The 26,450-nt window shown below is 43.6% G+C and overlaps 1 protein-coding gene and 1 long non-coding RNA gene across 2 annotated transcripts in view; one reads left to right on the top strand and one right to left on the bottom strand.

The window, feature by feature from the left end:
• TANC1 (tetratricopeptide repeat, ankyrin repeat and coiled-coil containing 1) overlaps positions 1-8,324 on the bottom strand; it is a 43,234-nt gene extending 34,910 nt beyond the window's left edge. The window contains exons 1-2 of the mRNA XM_027695845.1: positions 8,141-8,324; positions 5,870-5,944 (exon numbers count right to left, since the gene is read on the bottom strand). Coding sequence (XP_027551646.1) covers positions 5,870-5,944; positions 8,141-8,162 — 97 coding nt within the window. The 5' untranslated portion in view covers positions 8,163-8,324. The remainder of the gene's footprint in view (positions 1-5,869; positions 5,945-8,140) is intronic.
• Positions 8,325-20,147: 11,823 nt separating this feature from the next.
• LOC113973547 lies at positions 20,148-21,411 on the top strand. The gene is made up of 2 exons (XR_003536243.1): positions 20,148-20,903; positions 21,184-21,411. It is a non-coding gene; the product is annotated as an uncharacterized LOC113973547 (long non-coding RNA).
• Positions 21,412-26,450: the final 5,039 nt, after the last annotated feature.

Genomic DNA, 26,450 nt, shown 5'->3' on the forward strand with positions numbered 1-26,450 from the left:
GCAGGACAGGTGGGTTCAAACCTGCCTTTAGCCAGCCATGGTCAGCTGAGAGTCACACCTTCACTGCTACAGGCAATGAAAACACTCGCTTCTAAAATAAAGATTAGGCAGCAGGTTTTAGGAAAAGATTGGGCCTTTCTGCACAGCAACTGCCCTCTTTTTGAGAGTAGCAATTTAGTTGCCATTAGCAATAAAAATAATTAAAAAAACCCCAAAACCCAGTGCCAGTGAATTTCAGCACATTTCTGTTTATCATTCCAAGTGCTGCGCATCAGACTCCTAACAAGGGCCTTGGCTGAAAGGAGACAGAAAAACAGGAATGGCAGAACATTGTACAAGCAATCACAGCTCATGCTTCTGAAACACATTTTATTTTTCAAAACGAACGCTAAGTTGAATCTCAATTTCTTAATTTTATCTGATGATTTGACAAAAAAAAGGGAAGAAATTTCAGATTTCATCCTGCTTTTTTCGTATAAAATGTTCCTAAAGAGGAAGGCAGACAAACAAAATAACTAACAATACTCCCATCTACCAAAGAACATAATGCAGAAATAAAGCATCCAGTCTATACTAACATTCAAAAGTCTGTACACTCATATTTAAGTCAAGGATACTTATACAAAGATATCTGAGCACAAGAAGAAGGAAACCCAAAGCTAACTAAGTCTCAAAATTGTAAAAATTCAAGTCTGATCTACCAAATACTTGTTAATATGGACCCTTTTTGTCAACCAAATTCAAAAGATTTGATTATGCAGGCAATCACTGAAAGCCCGATGCATACAAATACATAAGCACTTCAATACCTTTTATTTCAGAAATCAAACCCACCCATCTCTCCTTTAAAGCATTATGTGCTACATTCTAAACACTATCTTTTTGTTGACACAATAATCTGTCCCTTGTTATCTGAGCACTATATTAACGTCTAACAAGCCTTTAAGCTGGAAAACCTAAAAGTCCCGACTACTTACCACATTAAATTTCTACTGACACCAACGAAGTTTTCATGCATACCATGTACTACATTTGATGTTCAACTTCTGATGGGATTTAGTGCAGGAAGAGCACTGCAAACTAAGCACAATACTGCCATTATTCGTGTTCCTTCAGGCCTGATATTGGGTCAACACAACGACAATGCTCATGCTACTAAAAAGCCATCTGAAATAACTGAGCATGTTCTCTAGAAACTTAATATACAGGATTTTCCTTCCTTTTTAAATTGAAATACTTTACACGTATTTTATACTGAATGAGCTTTTGCTTAGTAAGTAAAAAAAAAAAAGCAGATTCCCAAATGCAGACAAGTTGCTGACTTTAGGACAGTTAAATAAAACAAACCTAATTATATAGTGGAAAGCCACTGGCAGTACAGAAACCCAACAGGAAATACTAATACTAACCTACCTCTGAAGCATTTTGAAGCATTTAAGAATGAATAGAACTTCCAAAACAAGGACAGCTAAGAAGTACTTTTTGTTTATATTCTGAAGCTTATTGTGTATAGTCTCTACATCATCACCTCATCACAGACAAGCCCTGCAGGTAACCCTGCTGAACTTGAATCTGGACAGCAGTCTTTGGCTTCAATTTCTTCAACTGTGACACTAATACACAAAGTTTCTGTGCTATATTAAAATAAGAAAGGCCAGCTCCTTCCAAGAGAGGCCAGAGGCAGAAAATCTCCCAGTGGTTACAGAGGTCAATTTAAAAACCTCAAGGAAAGAAACTGGACAACAAGCAAACCTCAATCAACTATGGAAACAACACAGGAGAGAGAGCAGAGATACAATGCCATGGTAGGCAGGAAGAGACGCAGGGCAGAACTATGGCAGAGTTGAGATTATCTTAAATGTAGAAAATAAAGGCCGAGAGCAGGGCAGGAGAATGGGTGCCCTCAGCAGAGGCCACAGGGCCCAGGGAGTTACACCAGAGACTCCTCCCAGAGAATCACTGCAGGACTCAGAAACTCTGCTAAGAGATAATATTTATTGATAACAATAACCTGACAAAGAGGAGAAAATACCACATTTTTACTTTGTTTCTGAGACTGAATGAAAACCTTGAGAAACAAGGGGAAGCTGTGGGGGTAAGTGCTGTACATTTTCAGCCCAGTGTACATGAGATACTATAAACCCACCGATTACCTTCTGGGACACAAGAATTAATCTTCCTGTTTACTCTCTTCCTGCTTGGTTTCAAACATTCCCAAAATAGTTTTCTGTTCCTTTAATGTGACAGGTGCAGACTGTGGGTTTTTCCCCCTCAGGTTCTGTCCTTTACCAAGTATTTTCATCCATAATGGAAGGAAGTACAAGACAAAAGAAAAATCAACTTATAGACAGATATTTCTGTTGTATGGAAGTAACTATGTCTGAAGCAGCATAAAGACAGGTTGCTTCATCAGAAAAAATTTGGATGCAGAAAAAGTTTGGTCAAAAAATTGTTTTATTTGAAATTCTTTTCCTTTGGCACATCCATTTGTCTAAGTGGGATACCAACCAACCACCCTGTCCTCAAATCCACCTTCAGAAATACATTCTGTTAGTTCTGTTTGTAAAAGCTGCTCTACCCATGAACAACTTGCTGCCAACACAGCTTTCACCTGTGTCCACATGTGTTTGCACATATTGATAAGTCTGTATGTGCATGTTTGAACATGTTAAACTTGCCTCATTTACACTTTACCTCATCCTACAACAGCTACCTAGCTACCTACCTATCAATGCCTCCCAGCCACACCTAAATGAGCTATTTTAGCAAAACAACTGGAGAGTTTTTACTGAAGCAACTGCAGGTTTTGAGCCACACTACGTATTTCCAGCTACTGCTTCTGCATCATTTGGCAAGCGACATTCCCACGGGACAGCCTTCCACCTGGGCAGGGAAGCACTGATTTCTACAAAGACATTTCTTGCAACCCTCTTTTTCAAGATGACCCTGAATTTAAGAAGTTATGAAAAACTGCAATCCCCATACTCAGCAAGTCGAGTTCAAAAATGTTATGCACAGTATCAGGTCTTCAGCCCTTATGTGTCAGGGCAAATGAGAAATTCTAACATTAACATCCACACAAGCTATCTAAAAAAAACCAGTCCTAATTTCTTTTTGCTCTTTAACCCTTTTACAGACTTTTTAATACAACAGCTGTGCCTTCAATTCAGGAAAAAACCACCTTTCCTATTTGCACTGGTTCCACAAGGCTACCAGCTGCTAAACCAATAAACAGAGTTAACACACAAACAGGAAGTTCTATTCAGTCAAACAGGAATCATCCCACTCAGATCTGAATTACACAGATTTCCAGGCATTCCTTTCATGCAACCCATGGGACAACTGGGGTTACCTCAGTTTAAGAAAAAGCTACTGTAGTTTAGCCTAAACCTCTTCCAATCTATCCCACTGAAACGTGGTCAAGGTGCAGCTCACGGCCCTGCTGTCCCTCCTGCCCTGGCTGGGATGCCCAGTACAACCATGCAGATTTTACTGCCTTCTACCTACTCAGCATCACTCCTAAACCAGGAATACATTGGAAAAAGACCCCGGCAAGTCTTCCCAGCTGGGTTCCAGGCAGCACTACAGAGCTGCGCTGTCTCCTTCCTCCCACATTCCCAAGCTCTGAAAAAAATGAAAACTTTTCCAAAACTTCATCAGCAAAAAATCAAGGTCACGTGCCCACAAGCTGAGAGAAATATCTGAATTTACTACTGCATTACTCTCTCCAGGGCTGGCTCAAAGGATGGCCATTTCCACATCAACTCTGCTGTCTCTGGAGTCAGCTCCCATTCCTGGGAGCGTTTCCACCCTCTCCAGGGAGCAGGACATTGTAAGAGCTTCTCTGGCTATTACGGACCCAAAGGGCCATGAAGTGGGACAACTCCACAGTCAAAAAATCCCTGCCATTTCTCATGTTCTGAGTTCAAGGAGCAGAGAGAGGAGCGAGCAAAAAATAAGCTCTACAAAGACCAATGTTCTTTGCCTTGCTTCACATCTTTTCTAAAATGGAGAAATGTCTTACAGCCAAAAGAGTTGGAAGGCCCTTTGGAACAAAAGAGAAAACTATTAAACTGGACATAGCTTCACAGGAAGTCCTGGAGGTAATACAGAATGGAATACATGGATTTCTTTTAAACTTTTCACACCATCTTCAAATCTAAAATAAGCAAAAATCTCTGGAATCTACTGTATAAATTACTTCCTTCCTTTTAAAAAGTGGCTCCTGCACTCCTCCTTACTCTAGCTCTCTCCAGCCAGGCATTACTCACCAGTTTTTCCCACTACTTGTTTTCCATAACATCCAATTAATACATGAAACTCTAGAGCTTTGCTGGTAAAAAAGAAACAAAACCAAACCAAACCAGGCAAACAAACAGAAAAAACCCAAACAAAAAAAAGAAATCAAAAATGAAACCAAAACACTTCCCAGGCTCTAACTCTTCCCTTGGTGTTCAGAAATACAGCAGCATTGTATTTGTAAAAACAAAGGGAGAAAATCCTTTCTTTTGCACACATTAATCCAGACAGATGTCATGAGATCCTAAAACAAAAAATGTGTTTTCTGACCTACAGGAAAAAGACTTTTCAAGCTTCAGATTTTAATCAAAGCCTGGTCAGAGGAGCTCTGTTCCAAACAGCCTGATTTTCCTTTTGAGCTTAAACCAATTTCCATCTAGTATTTTAAGGAAAAATGTACCAGTGAAAGCCTCACCACAGGAATCTTTAGCCCACTCTGTTTAAACAACTCCAGCTGGTAACTCCAAGTCAGCAGCACACACCAAATTACCAGGATGCTTTTCATCTTGCTGTGTGATCACTCCTGTGCATCTCTGATCTGCTGGCAAGGTTTTTTCTGGTCAGCACAGCACCCATCATCCAGTCACTCAGAGAGGAACTGTGGCAGAGTGCAAACTTCACAAGACCACAAAAATTTCCTGAAGGACACAGGAGCTGCCAGATGAACACACAACAGCATTTTGCAAAAGAACACTGCAAACACCCTCCACCTGTAGGAATCGGGGTAACTGCAGAGGTTTAAAAGCTGCAGTGCTTTTAAACTTGTCCAAGAAAGCAGGACTGCATTGCTTACAAGGCTCCAGCAAACAAGGATGTGGCAGCTGTATTACACTCTGGGTTTTATACATTAAAGAAGCATTTGGGTTTGCTTTTATTTATTCTGGGAGTAGGAAATCCATTTTGCAAGGAGTGTAAATGCACTCTTATGGGTAATTTAGGATCTAACTCAACAGAAAATCAGATGTATTAGTCTACGTGAATAGTCTGAAGTTAAAAATGTAACTGTGAAGAACAGGTAACTTTCCCTCAGGTCCATGAGCTTTTCAGCCACTGCAGCAAAAACTAAATTCAGCACACCTGACACAGAACAGGCAGGGCTCATCCCAGCCCCAACACCTGCACTCCACAGCCCCTGCTCCTCCTCAAAGGGAATTGCTGCACCTTCTCTGCCCCTGGCAACTGCAGTGAGAGCTCTTGTTACCTGCCTTCCTGGAAGGTGACACAGGTAAGTAGTGGCCTACTAAATTCATGGTTAATAGTACAATAAGCTTTATCTTATTTTAAGTAAGATTTGGTGATGATTAATTTTATCTTCAAAGATACTCGTAGTTAAAGCAAAAACTAAAACATAATAGAGTCTTGGTAACCAGTTTAATAACTTCTCACTGAATTTTTTTTCAATTAAATTTTTTTTCCAATACATGCATAATAAAAATTCTATTACCCATAATACGTAATCAGGGGGGTTTAATGAATAAGTAGTTTCAAACACATTTCTGCATTTCTGCAGCCCTGGCCCTGGGCTGTGTTGGAGCTGACAGCACAGTACACATAGCATTGATATTCATACCTGGATCTTTCTTGGTCCCTTTTCCACCCTCTCGGCTCTTTTTTAAAACTGCCTTTAACATTTTAAATGTTGCTCCTAGAGGATAACGGAGAGAAACAAAAATAAATGCAAGGTCAGTAACATCCATTCACATAAATCCAAACAAAATACAGACAGGATCAATACAAATAGAACAGTGAGGTCATCAGGAGAAACTTTTTGGTAGTTACATTTATTTCTTACAGCTTCACTTGGTTAAGCAAAGTCCTGATGCATGAGGAATGCTTTAATACTTAAACTAAGCAATTAAGAGTTCACTGTCTTCTGGTACAGAAAAATAATGCAGCATTCTCCACATTCCACATCTAATTCCGGTTCCATGGCTGAGCCCGAGTCAGTTGCTGTCAGACACTCCAGCACAAGGAAACCAGAATTAAGGTCCAACTCCTGCCTGGCATTCAGAGCTGACTGGGAGTGACAGGAGCAGCCTGATGGCAGCTGGGAAGGCCAAGAACAGGAGTGGAGAACAGGGGGACAACAGGCCCCAGCCCTGCCCTGTCCCACACACAGCGAGTGGCACAGGGACAGGGGCACAGACTCCTCCATCTACAGAGCATGAGAAAAATACATTTGGGGTGTTACATCTGGAAGACAATTGAGTTGTTTCAGATAGCAGAAGGAAAGGAAAGAAGAGCAAGGAAAACAAAATGAAAGGAAGTATGAAGAGCTTGTCTTTCTCAGAAACCTTTCTGAGAGCATCTGTGACTTGTAATTTCATTTGTTTTCTCTACTGAAAAATTGCAAAGATAGCTCATTTTAAAAAATATGCAGTACAAATATGCAACAAGAAGGGGGACAAAAAGTAATCTGACAGACTGCCATAAACACCACATGAAGTCAACAGGAAAACAAAAGCCTTCTGTCCAAAAAACAGGGATGCTTCAGAAAGTCCATTTCATGAAATAAAGCAGAAAAAAAACCAGTACAACGGAATTTCTTCAGCTCCTATGAATAACCTGAAGCACACACACTAACACTAACAAGAAGGTTTCCAGAGCCTCGATCATATTCCACATGTGGCTTCCTGACAGCTCCACACACCCCCCAGGCTGGTTCCCACTCACCCAGGGAACATCCCCAGCAGGCCGTGCTGACAGTGGCAGTCCTTGGTCCCACACACCCCAGGGCACAGGGCAGCAAACGCTCCAGCTCCTGAGTTCTGCACCACCAGCACAGATGGGAGAGACACTGCTACTGCCATCCCTGCCATCCCTCCTATTCCTGCAATCCCTGCCCTCTGCCATCCCTGCTATCCCTGCCCACCACCATCCCTGCCATCCCTACTATCCCTGCCCACCATCCCTGCCATCCCTACTATCCCTGCCCACCATCCCTGCCATCCCTGCCCACTGCCAGAGCAAACAGGTTCAGCTACACTTACACGTGTTTCCCAAAGAATGTAAACTCATCAACCCTCCCCGGTTTCAGCATCAAAAAAGCCCACAAACACACCCCAAAACAGGATCATCTAACTGAAAAATGGAATAAACTAAAAGGAAGCAAATTATGATTATTTGTTGGATACAAACCATCAATACATTTATCAAAACCAGCATCACTATACTGCACTAGAATGCTGAATGCCAACTGGGAAGGGTGAAGCCTCTTTTTTTAAAACACACCCACTCCATGTGCTTACACTGTCAGTGAAGGGCACCAGCCATGTTCTACAGGCAAGGGCTGTGTGTCTGTTCTCAGCACACCCAGGCCAAGAGGCTGGACTGACAGAACATGGTCAATGACACTCCCTTGAACACTGCTCAATTTTTTTTAAATAAGGAAATATCTCCTAGATTTTCACCACAAGATCACGAGAAAGAACAACTAAATGCAACACGTGGAAACACTCTCCCTTCCTCTCGTCTGCATGGGCTGGACACAGAGACAATCCACAACAGTAAAGGCTTTTCTGAGAGCAGGAAACAGCCCTGACAGCCAGACACAGTCAGTGAAGAAAACACTGTTCAATCATACAGGCAAGGCTGAAACATCATGCATAAGAATGGGAAGTCCAATTCCAGCTGCAGAGACATTCTTAATTCAGTATTCCGTAACTTTTGCCCGGCTTTGAACTAGTGTTTCCCCTGAAATCACTCAGTATTGTATATTGCTGGTATGCTGCACAATAAATTTTACTTACAGGCATCTTAAACTCTTAAGTCATGCAGAACGACAGTGACTTTACTAAAACTCAGTGGGTATCACCACACGAACAAGGAAGAAATAACCCACCTAAAGTCCTGCTGAAGTTCATAGAGCAGGTCTCATCTAGCTCTGCCTTACAGAGACCACTGGATGCACTTTTTTTTAATTTTTTTTCCTCCAGAAGTGGTGGAGCTTAGTGGTGTATGCAATCAGAACAAGAAATACAAGAGGGTAATTATGAAAGAATTTGGTTTCACAGGGTGGATCCTCACAGGGAGCCTGCTGTAAGTGAAGACAATGACATTGTTGCAAGAAAACTGGATCTTTCTTAAAAAAAATACAGTAACAATAAAGCATAACATCTACAGGACCTTGAACAGGTGCAGTGTTAAAAGAAAACCTGTGCAGCAGCTCAAAGAGAGAAGAAATGTGAGCTTAAATAAAGTCAGTGGAAAAACAACAGGGGCAGATCGGAATCCAATGGACAAAGAGGAAACGGGCACCGACTGAAAGCCGGGAGGCTCCCTCTGAACCAGGGACAATCCTCACTGGAGGTTGAGCAGCTCCCTCTGAACCAGGGACAATTCTCACTGGAGGCTCAAAGCCCGGACACTCCTCACTGGAGGCCGAGCAGCTCTCAGCAGAGGCTCTCAGTAACCAGCTCAGAGGAGACACGGAGGACACCTCCTGCTCCAAAGGGAACATCCCAGCACGGGGCAGAATAAAACCATTCCAGAAGCCAGCAGTACTTCAGGAGAAAGTGCATTCCTACTCACTCCATCTTACTCTCAATGGCAAATGCCTCCCACTACTACAAGATCTAAAAATTCTGATTATCAGATTCCACAAGGAAAGAAAACCAACTCTAAGCACTTCTTCTAAATGCACAAACACCCTTCTCCCAGACAACCTCCTAAGCTATGACATAAACACAATAAAAGTTTCAATCTATTTGTTACACACAGCTTTTTAAGTAAGTAGTTTTTTTTTCTTTTCCATACAAAAAACATTTGCCATGTTAGAAAGCCTGCATTATGCAAGGGTTAAGATCTGGAGCCATTAATGAACTTCAGAATCTGAGGAAGGTGTTTTACATACATAGCTACAACACAGTGGCAATAAAAAAAACCCACAGACCTGAAAACCCGTGTATATATTTAACTTATTTTACAAACATGACAAGTATAAATTTTCTATTAACCCAAACAGAGAGGCTTGATATAGAACTGAAACTTCCCCGTATTTGTCATTCCTATTCTTAGGATATAGACAAGTGGTAATGAGAGATCAAATAAAAGGAATCAAGGACAATTCCATCCCAGATTTTCTCTTTTTGGAACTGAGGTCAACTTCCCCACTGTGCAAACAGTTCTTCATGGATCTTTTCCAACACAGAACAGAACTGGCATGCAGGATGGTCACTGACTCACACCACATTCAGTGGAGATACAAAAGGTGGCTGTTACCTGGAAGCAAAGGCCATTTCCTTCCTCCTCCTCTATAAAATGATATGCAACATGAAAGGTAAGCATTTCCAAGGCAACTCACCTTTTGCTTTGTGGGATTTATCAAACATATACTTCAAATAATCTGTATTTTTAAAAGTGTATTTTTTTATTTTTGAATGCAGAGATTCAAACATTTGAATCCCAAAATCCCAAGTTTTACAGAAAACTGCTTTCACTGCCTTCAAACGCATTCAGTGTCACTGTTTACACACAGAAAAGTCTCCACATTTCCCTTTTCTGGAAAATTCAAATTCCTTTAGCTGAACTGTAGATTTGAAACAAGAGCAAAACACAGCAAAATACAATACTTAAAGTAGCAAGGTGTTACTGATGTAACAGAAATCAAGACAGTAAGTAAAAATCCTTTCAAATCACTACATTTTGAATCATCAGTATCTGGCATTTTATAATAAACAGAGAGTATATCCCCAGATCTAAGAGATTCCTAATTCAAGAACGAACACACACTTGAAGAGAACTGTGGTTTTACTTTTGTTTTTTAAGGTACAACTTCTGATGAGATATATTTGTTTTATTATGATTCAAATGCATAAATGAAAATGATAAAACACACACTGAAGAGGTCTGCCTCTGACCTCATGCAACAAAGCAGAAAGTGGCATATATGATGATTCCAGTGAGCTTAGTCAGACCCACGGGAGTTAAACAGCTATTACTGAAATGTTTTATACAGTACCCTAAACAATTACTGTCTTTACCCTGTGTAGCTGTTTCTTATGCAGGAAAATCAATACAGATACCAAACTAACAAGCTGTACTGCATTTGTGCCATTTGCTCCTCACTCAGCAACCTAATTATTATTAAACTCACCTATGAGATCCTCCACATTTTCCCCTCTCACCTGGCCCCCAGGCAAGCTATGCTGCAGTTTAACAGCAATGGTTCCAGTTTGCTGTTCACTGCTGAAGTGGAATTATGCCTTGAAGCACTATTAAAATACAATGAAAGCGGTGAAAGATGAGGAAGTGTGAGAAAAACCTCATTATCATGTTAGCTATGAGAATGTGCTTTTGCAGTAGCTTTTTTCCCACCAGTCTGGATCTAGATCTGATTTCCCAGGTGCCAGAGATGTACCTGTTCTGCCCTGCAATCACCCAGTTTTCTGCTATGCTACTCTTTTACCTGATTACTGATTATTTTGGCCAATGTCCCTGAAGGCTGCCAACACAGGGGAAAAGGTGGTCACCTCGATTCACTGCTGTCCAAAACCCCTGGGCAGGTGCCAGCCTGCAGAAATGGCTCTCTGTCACTGTTTTCAACATTACTGTTCCCCAGCTACTTCTTACTACCCTGAAGCAGATGGAGAGCACTCACAAGTCAGAAATATTCACTTCAAAGGCCATAAGAAGCTGTTTGAACCAAGCCGAGGATTCGGCCATCGTGCAGATGGAGTCACAGGTGGAGTCTCCTGCTTGTCTGCACTGGGGAAGAAGAGCAGCAGTTCTCAACAGAGCCTGAAAATCTTAACTGTTCCCAGCTGTTTCTTGTATGCCAAATAGCTGACCACAGATGAGGTGTTTTTCCCTTTTTGTTCCCATTCTGCTGAGACCCTCCAGAGAAAATGCCAAGACCAGAGTCTTCTGCCACTTTCTACAGAAATTCCTCTTTCTTCAGCTATGACTTACAAAACAAAACAAAACAAAGGTAATCCCAAGAAAAACCAAAACCAAACCTCGCACCAAACCATTTTCATTCCTACTGAATTTATCCTTAGTGCTTAGGCTTCTTTCTGAACCTCACCCCTCTAGCTCATCACTGACAGGACACTGTCAGGTTCCTCCAAGGGTGAACTGTGCTCTCCTGGTCTCACCCCATTTAGCCTAATTCTGCTCTCACCAGGGCCGTTTGCTCCCCTCAATTTTATCTTTAGGTCTCACAGAAGTAAATTACCCTCAATCATTCCACTGCCTTTTATTTCTAAATTCAATGAATTACCTTTCCTGGCCTCCAGCTCTGCCAGACAAGGATCAGTGTACAGAGATTATGCCACAACCCAAGTTTTTGCTCCAGGGGCACGAGGGTAGAGGGTTGGTCTGCTGAGAGTGGGATAAACAAGGGTGGGGAAGGCTGCTCACTACCTGTCTCCACAGACAACCCTCATTCCAACAAAAAGGCTTCAAAAAAAAAAAAGTTGGCCCTCCCCTAAGTGGAAGGTCAGTCCTTAGAGAGGCATTGTAGAATGAATTAAGGCCATGAGGTTTATAAAGAACTCCTGAGGAAACACCGTGTGCAGCATCACAGCCAGCAACCCCCAGGCACCAGGGCCATCACAGACCTCATTCCCACTGAGGCAGAGGGGAGCAAAGGAAAAGGAAATATCACCACAGATGTATTTTTTCTTGCCTTTGTTGTAATGGCCACTTTCCATCTCTCTCCATCCTCCCCTCCCATGGTAAACACAGAAAAAGTGACAAACACCTACTTAAATTATGAAAAGGTCAAAACACCAGGCAAGAAAACTCATCACATTCCAGCTGGCAGAAGTGACACCCTGCACACAACAAGGCAGCAGAATATCAAGAGCCTAAGACTAGATGAAAACTAGGTCAGAAACTGGCATTTCAGCTTTACCAACAACCAGAAAATTAAACTGAAAAACAAGATCATGTTAACCAAAACTTTGACCCAACTCATAGTAATTAAGCCTTATTTTACCAAACAGTTTTATGCTTGGGCTATCACGGCCCTGTCCTCTCCAGAGAGCACAGAAGGTGAGGGATACAGAAATAAAATGTGTCTCTGGTTTCTCAGCTGTCCTAGATACAGTCCTAATTTCAGGAGAAAATCCACAAGCTGCTTGTAAAACACCACCACTGACTCCAACCAGCCACAAATAAAGGTGAGGCAGAACAAGCCATCTTTCCTTCCATGGGCTGCACTTAAACAGCTCCCTGGGCAAACCCTGGTCCCTCAGCTCTGCACCAGTTTAACCTGCTCCCTCCACAGCAGGCAAACCCACACTGTGCTCCCCCCCTGCTGCAGACAGGACTGATGGAACAAAGTCAAACTGGGGACAGCCAGCACCTGGGCACCCGGTGAATGAGCCCAACAGCCCAGCACGGATCCCTGCCCTCCCCGGGCCTCCTGCACATTCCAGGACAGCCACTGCAAGAGCTCTGGGCTCCTGTGTTCCTGAGCCAAGGCTCACAGGCAGCCTGGATGGGGCAGTCTTTGCCATTTGGATTTAAGCCAGCCTTTTCTGCTCCTGTCAAATTACAGCTGCTCTTAAGGAACCACCATGGTCTAGAAAACCAAGGGGGAAGAAGCAGAAGAAATCCATCTAGATGTAACACATACCTCTGGTGTTAAAGACAAGCAATAAACAGAAATAACACCTACTTTGTAAGAAATCTGTAACTAGAGGACAGGTACAAACTTCAAATAATAGCACCAAACTGACTGGCCACGCATCAAATCTCTAATAATTTTGCATCACCTACTTGTGACCAGGGATCCTCCCTTGTCTGTGCTGAGAAAACTGTGTCCTACAGCACCAGGACCACGTGTGCCCAGGGGAATGCTGAGCCCAGGGACAGTGCACATCTGCCCAGCACAGCAATCCCACCGCTGGCTTTGGGAACACCCCCTGGATCCACCACACCTCACTGGCTTTGGGAACACCCCCTGGATCCACCACACCTGTCTCATGCCAGGAGAGGAGTTCTCCAGGCTCACAGTGGGTGAGGAGCCAGAGGCTACACTTCCCTCATATGTCACTACTGAGAAGATGATAAGGTCCACCCAGTGAGGCTGAACAGTAATGACTAAAGCCCTCCTAGACTGAAGTATCCCTAAAATCCATAAGCTTAGCAAGTGAACTACTACAGCTGGGACAGGGGAACCACCATCTACTTGTTTACTGGAGCTTTCAGGCTGCAGGTCACAGAGAGAAACAAATAAATTACTGTTTATTTCAACCACCTTAAAACCTCAAGGGAAGGAAGTTATCCCATATAAAGGGATTTAATATCATGAAATACTTTATCAGAAGGAAACAGGCTAAACCAATAGCAAGGGGGACAAAGTTATAAAGTTTCACTTTCAACTTGCTAAAAATACAGCAGTCAACAAACCTTACATATAAAAAAATCCTACATAAACCTACCTAGTTATCTGCCTGCATGGAGTCTTGTTTTCAGATGTGTATTTGAAATTCAGATTTTGCAAAGCAGACACTTTTCTTCCTTTTCAGTCCAAAGAACACCATGAAGTTCTTATCAGCCTTCATATAAAAAAAAAAACCACAACAAACCAAAGACCAAAAAAACCACCACACAAAAAAAAAAAACCCCAAACTCACCAACTATCTTTTTCAAAATCAGACCTGACCAAAATGAGCAACATCTCGTGCATTTCAGTGGAGCACAGAGGTAAGCTAAGGTAGCTCTAAAACAGTTCTCTGGGCAATATCCAAACCAGTGACTTCCAGCACCACAGGCCTCTTCTGGACATAGTGGCCCAGTGAACACCTTAATTCCACATCTGTTTATTCTGTCTGCAAAGTTACACATAACTAACCTGCACACCAAACAGGAATAAAGGGGAAAAAACCCATAAGGCAGCTCCAGATTTGAAGAACCTTTGCTGTACCTCAAAATGAGATTTTACCACCAGACTACACATAAAGTGGCAGAATGAGTGTCTTCAGTCACACTGCCAGTCAAAGGGGATGGGGTTTGTACACTGAAAATGACACCTGCTGCATCTACTGTATCTAATCTGACCCCACTGTACAGGGAAAAACCCACTGAATTCCAAAGACCAGACTAACTGACAATCCTTTCACAAAAGGAAAACAAATTCCCTCTAAATGCTAAATCAAATCATTTGATAGTAAGCCAAGGCACTAGTGAAACCTGGTAGTATTTGATTAGTAAGTGCATGGAACTCAAGGAAAATATTGCAGGATGTAATATGCAAATATATGCCTGGTGTCTAGAAGGGAAGGCTTCTAGCATCATTTTTTCATCTACAGAAAAAAAATTCACAGATGGTTTTCCTTACAGAATTCCTCTATGCAACAACAGGAAAGGGTACCAGGCAAAATCCTGTCAGTGTTTTGTTTAGAACACAGAAGAGGTGACTTTTTCATTACCACAGCTACTTTGCAGGTTTCCAGTGAATCTAATCTGCTGGAGATTTCCTTTTTTAAAGAAATATCACAATAATACATACAATATCCTTGAATGATAGTAACATAGTGCTGATAAAACTCAAAGCTTTTTTTCTGTTTTAGTTCCTTATCATATCTAGTTCCAGATCTCCTATATTCTTTATCCTTCTAATAAGATATTCTCAGGACTTTGTTCTCTGTTTCTTCATGGAATTTTCCTCCCTTTCAAAAAAGCAAAAATGGTCCCTCTCCTCCTGTTAGGAGTTTCCTCCTGTGTGTTGTGGTCTATTTTTTCCCTGCACAGCAGCTATCCTTGGAAATTCTGGGACAGTATGTTTTCTATAATCCCTCATCATGAAATACCTGATTTGAAATGGCTGGGAATCACAGCCAGTCACTTTTGCCAGGAATCAAATGCAGAGCTCCATCCAAAATCTGTACACAAGGGACATGTTACCTACTTCCTGCTTCAAAGGCCTAAAAATAGAGATGAACACATCTATTACTAAGTGAGCACTTTTGCATGTTTTAATGCTACTTTTAAAATATACTCCTGGTGTCCAATTGATGCTGATGTTTTCTTCATTAGGATTACTATCTTTAGCCTTAGTTACTAGAGGTAGAGTGGTCTGTGTGCAACAGCAGCTTGAGGTGCCTACAGTGACAGAGAGGAAACACTCATTAGGACTTCTTTGATTAGGGCAGAGTCATGGAATGGCTGAGGTTGGAAAGGACCTCTGGAGGTCATCTGGTCCAGCTCCCTGCTCAAGCAGGGCAAGTCACACAAGAAAATGCTGGAAACCTGTATCAAAGATACAGTGCAGAGTTATTTCCTTCAGAGAATGCAGCTGTCCAAATGGATCTGTTAGATCTGTTAACAAACACATCCCCGGCTGGTCTGGGATAAGATAGAGTTAATATACTGTGACAGTGCCACACCATCCCCACAAAAAAAAAAAAAAGAGCAAATCCAGCATCTAAGTGACCCTACCCAAAATGTGGGAATGAGCAGGAACACAAGGAGCACAAGGCTCAAACACACCAGACTGTCCGGAACACATTAGCACAGGTACACACACACACAAAAAGAAGGGTATAAAGCATTATAATCTTTGTGGATAAAATAAATGAGCAAACTTTGGAATTAAACAGTAACATTTCTGAGGATGCCTAGAGACCAGACACTTGAGTTACATAATCCAGGAGGTATGCTGGGTATTTCTATATAGTGCTCTTCAACCTCAGAGCATCTCCCAACATATGCCAGCTCCCCGCAGCCTGCAGGGCGGGGAACAACCTTATTTCCATCGCACTCAGGAGGAGCAAAGCCCAGTTTGCTCAAGGTCAGACTGGTGCAGCCTTTACATGACAGTAGCGGGGTCAGCCTGCTCCTGCAGCTCCTGCTGCCTTGTGCCAGCCATTATTCATCCTCTCTGTGCTCCCTGACCTGCACTGCAGAGCCAGAGGAGCAGAGGTGACACGGGAGGTACAGAGCGAAGGAAAACCGCTCCTCTGAATCACAACAAACTGTTACACTGGCTCAGCTATTTCCTGAAATCTCACCCACGGAATGTGGCAAAACAGAAATAGTACCCTCCCTGCTTCCCACCTCAAATCCTGGGATGCTGCCTTTTTCTGTCTCTTGTGAAATGGAAACCTTCTGGTTTTAATTACCTGATTGTGTTGTTTTATGGACAAGACTCAGGCACTCTTCTGTAGTGTAAACTGCAAGGAAATCCTAACATCCATGTTCTTGCAACTCCTTTTCCCTTGAAGCACTTCTCATTTTAAGGTACCTTGTTACAGCACCAAAAGGAGCTGTCTGCACATTCCTGACAGCCAGCCCTGTCCCAGTGGGCTCACACACAAGGCCTCCCTCGGCCCGGCCTGGCACACGTGGTCTCCTTACACACACCCCCCCCAAAACCAGTGACATTATTCACACAAACCAGACACATGCTTTAGGTGTAATTCCTTGTCAGTGACAAGTCCACTGCAGAGCTCAAACCAGGGACAAGAACGTGGAATACGTGGAACATCCCAGAGTCTGCTCTTGAAGAAAAATTAAAGACTTGTCTATGCAAGGGGAAAAGTGCTTCACATTCACACCCTGCCCCATCCTGCAATAACTCCCTGGTGTAGACAAGATCCTACATGCTTTTACCAAAAATATGAAATACCTGGCAAGCCCATATTTATTAAAATTTTACAGTTGTCCTGTTGTTTTCGGTAATTAAACAGCCAAGCACCAGTAAAGCCTCTAACTCAGATGCCAGAAAGCATTCCTGCCACAGGCAAGAGTCCAAAAAAAAATTAAATTTAAATCCTCACAACCAGAGTTTAACTAGTAGTGGAATAGAAACTTGTATCCTTCAAAAAAAAGTAATTATTCATTAAAATCTTAGGACTGTGCAAATCTTTATGAGTTTGCCAAGACAGTGTATTCTGCCTCCCCTTAACCTATCCCCGGGCTGCTTTGCAAGCCCACTGTGCATCAAATGAGTCGAGTTCACTGATTTGGGAAGAGATGCAACACCAACAAGAACTCACTCAGCTCAAAATCCTGTGAACAGAAGAAAAACTGTAAAGAAACAAAATTAAATTTTTCACCTGGGGAAGGCTGAGAACTGAAGAAAGGAGACTCAAGCAAGGTTCACTAAGGAGGAAAGCATCTGTTTCTCCTATTAGCAGACATGATGAAAATAGGAAGAAAATCATCTTGTTTCTCCCAGACTGAGGGACAGTGTGAGATTCCTCAGGTGCCAGGTAGGCAGATGCATGGAACACTGCCAACCAAAGGAGCTTTCTCTGGAAGCCCTGGTCCCCAGGGAGACCCAAGGCAGCTCTGGTGGCACACACTGCACGGGGGGTGCCAGAGCCTTGGGGGAACCCCCTCTGCACAGGCATGGGGGGGACAAAAAGAGAGGAGAAGAACAAGTCCTCTCTAACAAACCATTCCACATATTCCTCTGGTGCAGACTTTTACACAGCTTTGAACTCCAGCACAACAAAATCACTTAATGTCCTCCTTTCCTTATTGTCTTTTAAGGACAAAGTGCAGCATTTTTAGTCAGGAAAAAACTAACATTAATTTGTTCTTTTTTCCTCAAACTTTCAAAGCATGCCTAGTTCCTCTGAATGAGTGTAAAACATTCATAAAGTGCTCTGTCAGTCACTCCTGACTTACTGCAAACTCACAGAAAACATCTGGTGAGGAGCCACAGTGGCACAAAGAATGGCTTAGACAGAGAATCAACAAAAACATACACACCAGCTCTGTATTCCCAGAGTTTGGAATATACCAATGAATTCTGAAACTGCACATTAGGTTGGTACATGATGCTAGGAGGCACAATATTCCTACACTCCATCCTACCTTTGCCAAGCACAATTTATCTGAGGGTAAAGCAAAGTTTACCCCTGATGTGTTGTCACATTGTCTCTTGAACTTTTCCAAATAATTCTTGCATGAACACAAAGATTCTGTATCAGAAGTTGGGAAGTGCTGATAATTTTACTTTACCAGGTCTACACTTTGTGGTAGTAATATTTCTCTTTTCTTCAAACTTTCAATTGCTGACAAATTTTGTAGAATAATCCAGGAACTTGGTCCTTCCTAATATGAAAAAATCCCTTTGTGATCTCAGTGGGAATTTAGCCCAATGTAAAACAGACCTTGAAGCATATTAACTAAATAATCAACTCAACTCAAATGCATTTCTGGTGTAAAACACAAAACCAGTCTCCCTCCAAAACTCACATTAAGAATATTTTGTTTTGTCCTTCTTGTTCAAAAACAATAACAAAAAACCAAGCAACAAGAACCCCCACACAACACAGAAAAAAGAAAAACAAGCCCGAATCAAACTCAACCATCAAACCCACACATTAACTCTCTATCAACTTCCATCTCATTTAAGTTTCAAAAAGCAAAGGCTGTATTTTGCTATTTACTCTTAGTTGATATTGTTCAAATACTTGTTAAAGTATGGTCAGAAATATAGAAAGGACATCTACTGAGGAAGAAATGGATAAATCTCACTGTAAATGACTGAAAGGAGGAAAGCACAATCTATATACTACTCAGATTTTGTGACCAACCCAGAGCTCCCCAGGCCTGACTCCAGAGTGGATCTGCAGAGTTCACATTCACACAAGCACACACATCAAAAACCTCCTGTCAGGGCGTTTCCTGTGTGCTAACAAGTTCCAGCTTCTCTCTTGCTGGAGCTAAATTTAACTAAGATCCAGTCTTTAAAAAAAAAAAGCCGAAACAAAAAAACAACAAACCAAAAAACCCCACTAACAAACAGAAACAACACAAAAAGCCAGTCCACACCATACACACAACTTCAGTGCAATGCAGCAAACATTTTACGGGCACTTTGGTTTGAAAGCTGCTAATTATCAAATATATGAAATACGCAGCAAACAAGCAGCCACCCCTCACCCTCTCACCCTACACATTTCTGAACCTGCACTTGATGTGCTCCGAGGCACAGGGAACAGCAGGTCCCACTAATTCCACGGGATGTGTGACAGCCAGTGACTCCCAGGGCAGAGGGAGGTCCCAGCCCAGCACGGGTGCCTGGCTGTGGTAGGAGCCCTGCCCACAGCAGCAGGCTGCACTGAAGGGCTCTGGACAAAACTGCAGGCTTTGCTGGAACGTGCTAATTCCTGAACATTTGAATTACAGATCTGTCTGAGCTACGCAGGGGCATACACGGGTAGAAGGGTAAGAAACAGCTTGGAGTGGAGGAGGTTCAGTGCTCAGCCTTCTGCCCACAGCGCTGAGACCCCCATCCACACCCCACTGCTGCCCCAGGACCCGTGAGAGCTGCCCTCAGGGTGTCCCTGTGTGCCCCACACAGCCCCAACACCTCCGTGCCAGGCGGGACACGCGCCACTGCCACCCTGCACTGCCACCCTGCACTGCCACCCTGCACATCCTCTGCCACACATAATTCTTACAGGGCTGGGACACGATGCATCTTTTCTTAAAAATATAAAGGTGTTAAATTTGAGTAACACTTGGATCACTTATCAGGGGGAAATTCTGCTGCAGAGTGAAATGAGACTGTGAACAATTCTAATGTAGGTTATGGAGTTTTGTTCTCTTTTAACACCACCCCTTATAGAAATCTAAAACATGGAGGAAATCCACATTTATTGATAATTCACAAGTTGTAACTTTAAAGCATTACCATGAATTAAAGCCAGCTGATAAAAAACACCCAGAGAGATTCAAAATACAGATCTGTAGCTTTGTATATAGTTACAATATTGAAGATCACTAGAACACTAAGTTGCACGCAGCTTTCCAATTTCATACACATCTAGTTACAGCTGAATTCCCCAAGGCTCACAAGGAAGAACTGGACTTCAAGATCAGCCCTGTTACCAAAATTATTTTGGCCATTTGGACTGCAGAAGTGCCTGAGAAGTGCACACACACACGTGCGGGGCCAGGCTGACTGATCCACACAGCTCGTCCTGCCTTCACACTGGCACCCGCGGCAGAAATCAGTACTGCAGATGAGAAAATACATGAAATACCAGACTGGTGATGGCACTACCTCAGGAAACCAACCCCATTTCCCAGCAACTGCTCCCTGTCAAGCAGTGGAGAAATAACTCTCCCAGGCACCGTTTGTTTCCTGGCCCTCTGCTTCCAGACTCTCCTGCACATCCCTAGGGCACAGGAGTGTCTCTGGACACTACACAAGGAGGCCGAGCACTGAAGCAAAGACAGTGCAGAGCTGAGTATTCTAGTGCCAAATTACCTTTACAGATTAAGCCTATAGCTCAGCAAGACTCCTCTGGGTGAGGGGGGAAACAAAAACAGAATTCCTGACAATTCTAGCAAGAGAAACAGGACTCTTCAAAGTTAGTCATTCCATGAACATGAACTAGAACACCTGTACTTCAGGAAGCAGGAGCAACAACAATGGATGAAAACGAAGTCTATATAGTAATGTATCACCTATCCAACCAGAAATCTGAAATGCTATGCTGGACAACCCTCTCAAGGTTCATGAAGCTGAAAGACAGGGAGGAGTAGCAAGAGAACATTTCAGCTATGAAAAGAGACCAAAAGCACTCTGTGTGACTGAAGCACAAAAACCAGTGGCAGAAAACCTGTGCTCTAGTTCAGACTCTCCTTCATCCCAGTGAGCAGGAAAGGGACACTGCAGGAGTCTCTGACAGGTATGTGGAGAGCCCAAATGCAGCACAGAGAGCATCCTGGGTGCTCTTGAGAGTTTTATACTTAGATAAATAATCTAGTCAGGTAAGCCTGCTGAAATAGCCTTACAGAACTTCCTAAGTACAAGGAATACTGAAGGATTAAATCAGCCATGCTAAAAAAAATGGATTTTAAAAGAAGGTAGTAAGAGACAGCAGAGGAAGCAGACACATTACTATTAGGCTGCACAACAGATATTCTGCCTTAATGAGCAGCTGATTCCCTTTATTTTCTTCCCTGCAGGACAAGATCAGAGAGTTTAAGGCTCCACCAAAACAAACTTTTTTTTAAACACGGCACTTTTCAAACTAAAGGTAAACACAAAACCAAATGCAGTGAGGATCATGGGCTGTTCCAGCAACTGCTTCTGGTGTTACACTGTGCCTTCAATGTCAGAAGCCGGTTTTCTATCACTGGTGCTTCCTATACACAAATGTATTGTTAAAAAATAAAACCTTACACATTTGTTAGGCCATATGCTGTTTCGGTTTTTTTTCAGTGTCACAGCTCTGTGAAAAATAAAGTCTCCAACTTTGACTTCAAGTCTTGGGAGCTGAAAGCAAACCAAAAGACATGAACTAACCTAGTTTTCTCCAACCTTACCCACACATAAAACCCAAAGCTGACCTTTCTCTGTTTTTCTGGAAAACATAAAGATCTAGCTTCTGATAAAGCATGAAATACCACTTTTTAGTCAAAACGGCATCTCTACAGATAAAATTTAATTTTAAAACCATAAATTTCAATTTACAGACGTTTATGAATGTCATTACAAATAACCAGCAGATCGGGCTGATGTTCTTACACACACAAGGGTTTTAACGATTTGCTGAATAATCTTTCATCTTCAAAGAAAAGTTTAATCTTGATGAGAGTAACAATTTCAGCTAAAGAAAAACAGAACACCTCTACTAAGACTGCTTAGCTGCCTGCAGACATGTACACCAAGATCACAAAGTTGCCATGGCATCAACTTCAGGACTGTGGTTAGACACACAAAATGTCTTTTTCCTACAGACCATTATGGGAAGCTGAGTGACTCTGGCCATGAACCAAATATGTTTTGGCTCTAAAGTCGACATAATTCATCCCCATTTGGGCATTCCAATGGTTAGCTCCACTGAGAAAGCAAGGCAACCAGCACTTTAGAGCATCCATGTGAATGAAGCTCTAAATACACTGCTCTAGCAGTGGCAAAGCTTACCTTGCTCCCTATCATTACATAATAACATAATACTATTTTCTCCAGCACTTAACCAGCAGATCAGAACAAATGGGAAAGGTTCATTTTTGGCTACTGTACATCAAACTGCAGTGTGAGGAAATTTTCTAGGATCTAAGGTATCACATTTATTTCTCTTATTTCCCGATATTTTCAATTGTATAAGCATAAGGCTCTTTTTAAACAACAGCTATCAAAAACATGAGCTAAAATAAGACTTCTGCAGGTACTGAAAAACTCTGAAGTAGCCTGGATAAGTAAAACACTTAACGTAGTCTGAACCAGTGAACTTCTTGTAAACTGTTTTTCCACGCAGTAGTCACAGAGGCCCAAAGCAAACCTCCCACATCCCCAGCTGTTGGCTTCCTCAGAAAGCACCATGTGAGGCAGAGCAGGGAGTGCTGCTGCCACCCTGCCCAGGCAGGGGCACGGCCAGAGAGCTGGGGCAGGGGACCCGGGGCTGTCACACAGAGCTGGGGCAGGGGACCCGTGGCTGTCACCAGCTGTCACCAGGGCTAAACCCCTTCTTCCCCCGAGGCTCATCCTCGCAGAAGGAGGCCTCCAGTCACATTCTACTTCTGAAAACAGTAATTTAGGACCCAGTTCACTATCCAACAAACACACATCGTGAGGCTATGGCAAACAAGTACTTGAGAAATCAGAAAGCTTTAGAAAGTATGTTATAAAATACCCCATTACTATACATTATCAGTAACTCACATATTAAAAACAAATCAAGTTATCATTTTATTCTTGAGATCACAGCAGGAACACTGACGACCTCGAGGGCAGGACCTCGTGTTTCAGCCGCCGAAGCCGGCCCGTCCCCACAGCCCCGCTCAGGTCCCGGTGCCCCGAACCCCCAGGCCCTGCCCGCGGCGCGCGCCCTCCCTCAGCGGGCTCCTCCTCACCTTCTACCACCAAACACAACCACCGGGCACCAAGGAACCAAGTTCTCCCGAAAGCGGCATTCTTCTTCTTTTCCCCCGAATCTCTACTACCGAAAGCACGAAAGCCGCCCCGGTCCCAGGACCGCGCCGGGCGGGCCGGGGAGGCGGAAATCGCGGCCGTGCCGAGCGCCGGGCCCCGCCCCGGCCCCCGCCCGCACACGCTCCCCCGGCACCAAGTTTCACCGCCGGCCCCGCGCCCGCCGGCCAGGCCGGAGGCAGGGAGGGAGAGGGCAGGGAGGGAGAGGGCAGGGAGGTCTCACCAGCGGCGGGCCCGGCCCCTCGCCCCGGGCTCCGCGGCGCGGCCCAGCCCGGGCTGCTCGGGCTCCTCCGGGCTGGGCAGGCGCGGCGGCGGGATGAGCTCACGGGAGGGGCGGCGGCAGCGCCCGCCCCCGGCGGGACGGGCCGGGGCGGAGCGGGAGCGCTGAGGGAGGGCACGGCACAGCAGGGCAGGGCACTGCCCGCCCGGCCTCAGAGCCCCGCTGAGGGGCCGCTCCGCCAACACCCACCCCAGAGCCCCGCAGAGCCGGCCCGGCCCGCGGGCCGCGTGTGCTCGGACACCCCACACACCCCACACCGTGAGCTCTGCCCGGACACCCCACACACCCCACACCGTGAGCTCTGCCCGGCTGTGCTGCCCGGACACCCAACACGTGTTGAGGTGGCATTACCTCTGAATACAGCAGTGAACACGGTTCCAGTCTATCCATCCATATTTTCCAAGATAGTGAAAAATGAGAGGGTGCTGAAAGTAATGCCAGGCAGCAAGAGTGTTAAAATATTTAGTTCCTCAAAGAGACAGCTCAGAGGGCAGCTTATGAGAAAGAGAACAAGGTATTTTACTGTAGGGCACCCATGGTAACCACAAAGAGCTGTATGGACGTAGCCATCAAAAAGCATTACCTGTGACTGGGGATGTCACATGCAGATAACCATATCACATCAGTGGGGCTGGCATTAAAGAGCCAGGTGTTTTTAAGTATTAACACACAGGTTTAGCAGTGGTGGTTTGCATAGCATTGTTATGAGCACAACAGTCAATAATATCAGCACACTCATCTGATGTGTTTGTCTCTCTCACCTCAAGTGTCAGATACTCCAGCTCTTCCCTACACAGAGGCCAAAGCCCTCAGCTTCGCTACATGCAATCTCTACAATGTAATTTCACATGATTAAATACAAAAATGAATCTTCCTTACACCCAAAAAGGCAAACGTAGAGACAATCCAAAATACATTTATAAATAACAGTAAGGGTTTGCCGTGCAGACTGTGATTTTCATATGTAATTCATAATGAAAAACTAAATCTGAATTTAACTGCAAAATAATTATTACAGTGCCAGAGTATTCTAGAACATTTTCTACCCTATGGGAGCATTTCACAGAGTGTCTTCCAATGTGTCTATAAGGGGCACAAAAGAGAATCCATGTGTGTGTTCAGAAAAAAGTGGCAGGCTGACACACAAGCAGCACAGTCTCTGGAGAACATTGGCCATGACTGCCTTGTTTGGTGTCAGAGCAGAAGAACTGGAGACAAAGCTCTCAGGGTGACAACAGCTGGGCCATTAGTGATCTTACACTTCTTTCACTGCCCCTTCCAGCAGCTCTGCAGCTGAAGGCTGGTCCCAAAGCAAGGGGAGGGTGCTGTGTGCGCCTCAGCCAGCAGCACACAGTGTCTTTCCTCCGATGGACAATCCTCTTAATCACATTCCCTTCCCTCCATTTTGCCAGTGTGATGAGGCCCGTGTCTGGAAAGAAAGGAATTTTCTCTCTCCCAGAGGAAATGTCTTAGTTCTGGCAGCCTTTTATGATTTTGGCTGTCTGAAATCTGAGACAAGAAACTGAGCTATGATTTCTATTGTGGGATCTATTCCTCAGGTCCAGTGCTGGCTCTCTCTTCCTCTAGATGTGAACCCAGAAGTTTTGAAATAGTATTTATAGTCAATTGGATTTAGGTCCTGCTGTTTCACGGGAAAGCTGAGAATCAAAGTATTTTTAACTAGGGCTTGATTTTAGTGCTTCTCTATTTCTCTTAGCAGAGCAATGCTTTTGATGCCAGCAAATAAAGGTTTTTGCTCTCATCAGTAGCTTCCTTTTGGGGAGAAGGTAAGGCCACAGCTGTTGTTCTACTTTTTCTGCCTCTGCTCCTTCCACTCATTTGTTCACATGATTTATCCATTCCTAGCCACTGAAATTCTTCAGTTCTTCCTCCTTTCTTCTCACAAAGGTTATGGCTGTGCTCAGCCACACACTTACCATGCAAGCTTCTGGTAGCCTTTTTTTTTTTAAACGGGAATCAGACCACACAAATATAATGGCAGCAGTGTTCACTGTAATGCTGGGGGATAGAGAAATTAGAAATCAGACTGCTCCCTTTTTCAGCTCAGCTTCAGTGTTGTTTATGTTAGTTCAGGTTTCTCATGTTAACCTACTATTCCAATTCTTGGGTTTGGAGGGCTCCTTCAAAGAAGGTAATTTTGTAAATTTTAGAGGCTTCCTTTCAATGCAGCTGCTTTTATCCTATCAGATTCATTCTCATGCAACATGAGAATTTTCTAGCAAATTATTAATTTACTGGTTTTTAAGGTAGTAGAATCAACACCACCTTATATTCAAGAGCTTTGTGACCGTCAGATTTGCAGTGTCTAAGAAAGTCTAAGTTCTGACACAGGTTTTTGGTCTACATTAACCTACATTCATAATGTCTCTCCAGGCTGCAGTTCCCTGATGCCTGAGCCTGTGACACCCCCTGGCAGGTGTGCACACAGGGATTCAGCTCAGCCTGTTTCCTCTGGGGAGCTGGTCACAGCTCTACAGGGCAAAACAAGAGTGAAGCTGAAGACTTTCAATCACCACCTACATCACAGTACTTTGGGATCACTCCATGCACCAGCTGAGGTCTGGCAGTTGCTGTTCACAGCTGACTGTGTGCAGAGCCTCAGTCGTTGCAGCGATACCACATAAGATCTCAGCGTGCTTGCAATGCTGTCTCTTACCACACTTGTTTGTAAACAGCTCCCACAGGTGCAGATGCTACTTTGTAGAAGTGTTAATAGGATAAATAGTAAAAAATAATAATCAGTGACATCAACTAGACTGTTCCAAATGCTACAACATTACAGTTGCTTCTGTTAATTTGTGCTTCCCCGTGCTCTTTTCTGTCTACTGTTTTCCTGCTCCATTTCAGTTGTTCTTCCCGATACTCTGCTTCCATGCTGTCCACCTATTCCCAACTCCTTCCATTATGTACTTTTAAAAAAATGGCCTGAAAGGGTCCTGGATGTCAGGTCTGTCTTGCACCAGCAGCTCAGAGACCCCAACATTCACAGAGACTGCTTCC

Source organism: Neopelma chrysocephalum, unplaced genomic scaffold, assembly GCF_003984885.1.
Source record: "Neopelma chrysocephalum unplaced genomic scaffold, ASM398488v2 Primary Assembly neopelma1_103b, whole genome shotgun sequence".
NCBI lineage: Eukaryota > Metazoa > Chordata > Aves > Passeriformes > Pipridae > Neopelma > Neopelma chrysocephalum.